The sequence below is a fragment of the Arachis ipaensis genome, chromosome B04, assembly GCF_000816755.2.
Source record: "Arachis ipaensis cultivar K30076 chromosome B04, Araip1.1, whole genome shotgun sequence".
Taxonomy (NCBI): domain Eukaryota; kingdom Viridiplantae; phylum Streptophyta; class Magnoliopsida; order Fabales; family Fabaceae; genus Arachis; species Arachis ipaensis.
In genome coordinates this window covers 9728363-9730665 of record NC_029788.2, presented here as the reverse complement: position 1 = coordinate 9730665, position 2303 = coordinate 9728363, and the positions used below count along the sequence as shown (strand labels likewise).

Here is a 2303-nt window from a genome sequence, read left to right as displayed (position 1 = left end):
TACTAAAATAAAAATACTTGATTAAATTTTATGTTAAAAAAATATTTTATTTAAGTTTATTCTCACATGCATAATGATAGAGATGAATAATCATATTAATTTTGATCTAAAACTAGAATAAAAGAAAATAATAAGAAATAGAGACAAATAGTAGAATGAAACTTGTAATACTACCCACGTAGTCTCTTACTCAAATCTGAGTCCAACTTCCTTTAAATTAAATGATTCACAACTAAAATAACATAATTGAATAGTTTAAAATTAAAGACAAGAGAAAATCATTGAATCAATACTTTGTAAAGATTAATTAAATTCGAGGGACTTATTTACTTTGATTAGAAGTCGTTGATTTGCTTAAGTACTCAATTTTATTGTTTGACTAAGATCTTTGACTTTTTTTTATCTGTTAATTTTTTTTTAAATTCTAAATATTTTAGTTATTAAAATTTTGATATCATATTATGATATTATTTATTTTAAAAATGTACCTAGTAAAAAACGTACAAAAATAATTGTACCCCTAACAAAAAAATTAAGTCAATTAAAAGAACTGTTTATGAATAATATATATTATAAGGAATTGAGTTTTCAATTTAATTTGATTGGAGATGAAGTGGTTATTGGATAATTATGCGGTAAAATATATAAGAAACATTGAATCAAAATATGAACGAGAGAAAAGAGAAAATTAAATTATTTATTATTTTGAATCAAAATAACCTTAAATATGTTAATCAATGCCTTAATTTAGCTGTGACATATTACGTATATCAATATATCAAATTAAACATAATTCATACACAAATTAAACATAATAACATATATATAATTCTATTTACACATTTCAGTAAATATTATATTTTAAATGAAAAAAATCCGTTAGTGTCACACAGAATCTCTTAAAATAATGTAGCTAGTTAAATTTAAAGTGGAGTTGTAAAGAATATAAATACTTGAACAAAGCAGTCATGGAAGTGAAGCCTGATGAGGCTGGCACCAATTCGTGGATCAGAAAAGGAAGCCTTAGCCACGACATCAAAGACAATATGTTGCAAATTGGGACATGTTCGGAAGTAGAACGTGGTACTGAGCTGAGCGTTGATGGAGAGTGATGCACACAACAACAATGCCACCAACACTCTAACACTCATGGAATAATTGCAACACATCTTTTTGGCTTTCTCTCAAATGTAAGCTACCAAGTTATGTTCTCTTCTCTCAAATCAAATATTGCTATTTATAGACAGGGACGCTTTGCTTTCGTTTGATGTAATCTAAGATCAAATGGTCATACTTTTTTTTTTCGTGATTTAAATAAGTTAAACAAAAAAAACAAGAAAAGTAAAAGATCTGCTTAAATGAAAGGACTAAAATTACTTTTAAACTTCTTCTAAAGAGAAAGAAGCTCTATTCGATGAAATTGTAACATCATCGTCATTTTTGTCATGATATCTGCTACCGTGTTTGCATTTTATAATCAAATGAAAGTCAACACGTCAATTCAAATACATGATATTCCTAATTTTTAGTACCAACGGATCAATAAACTCAAAACCATCTTGGTGAATAACAAGATTAAACGTTTTCACACAATCCGTCTCACAAATAACATCTCGTTGACTCACATCCTAGACTAAGAGATATCTTCTCTAAATAGCAAACAATAATTCCCCTTAAAAAATACTATTACTCTCAATTATTTTTAAATACCCTCTTTGTCAACTTTCATTACAATTTCTAATAACGTAAGTAAAATTAATACTATCACTAGAACTAAGATAACTAGTATCACAATTAATCTTAAAAGTACTAATAGAAAAGAAAAGAAAAAGAAAAGACATACATTGTAATAGTCATGCATGGGGAATTACAACTTTCTTTCTTTTAAACTAGGTGTTTAACTTAATTTTTTTTATTAAAAAATATCTTGGATTATATTATTATTATTGTTACAGGCTTACAGCTTCTTTCACGAGTATAATATTAATTGCATTGATTAAAATTTGTTTTTCTCTATAATTCTATCTATGTATATAATTTCTTCACTTTTTCTTTTTGTGTTAGTCCGTGTATTTTTTATTTGAAAATGTCTAGAGAGTAGAGAGGCAACATTCAGCCAATTAATTTAAAATTAGTCAATAATTAAAACGAAATTAACATAAAAAATATAAAACTAAAAGAATAAAAATATTTAAAATTAAATTAAAAAATAAAAAATAAATAAAATTATTTTAAAATTTAAAATTTAAAATTTAATATTTAATATTTAGAATTTAGAGTTTTAGACAAAAATAATAAATTTT

At 24.7% G+C, this 2303-nt stretch overlaps 1 protein-coding gene across 1 annotated transcript in view; it reads right to left on the bottom strand.

The window, feature by feature from the left end:
• Window positions 1–1240, bottom strand: part of LOC107635998 (peroxidase A2-like) — a 6218-nt gene extending 4978 nt beyond the window's left edge. The window contains 1 exon segment of the mRNA XM_021120707.1: window positions 954–1240. Coding sequence (XP_020976366.1) covers window positions 954–1169 — 216 coding nt within the window. The 5' untranslated portion in view covers window positions 1170–1240.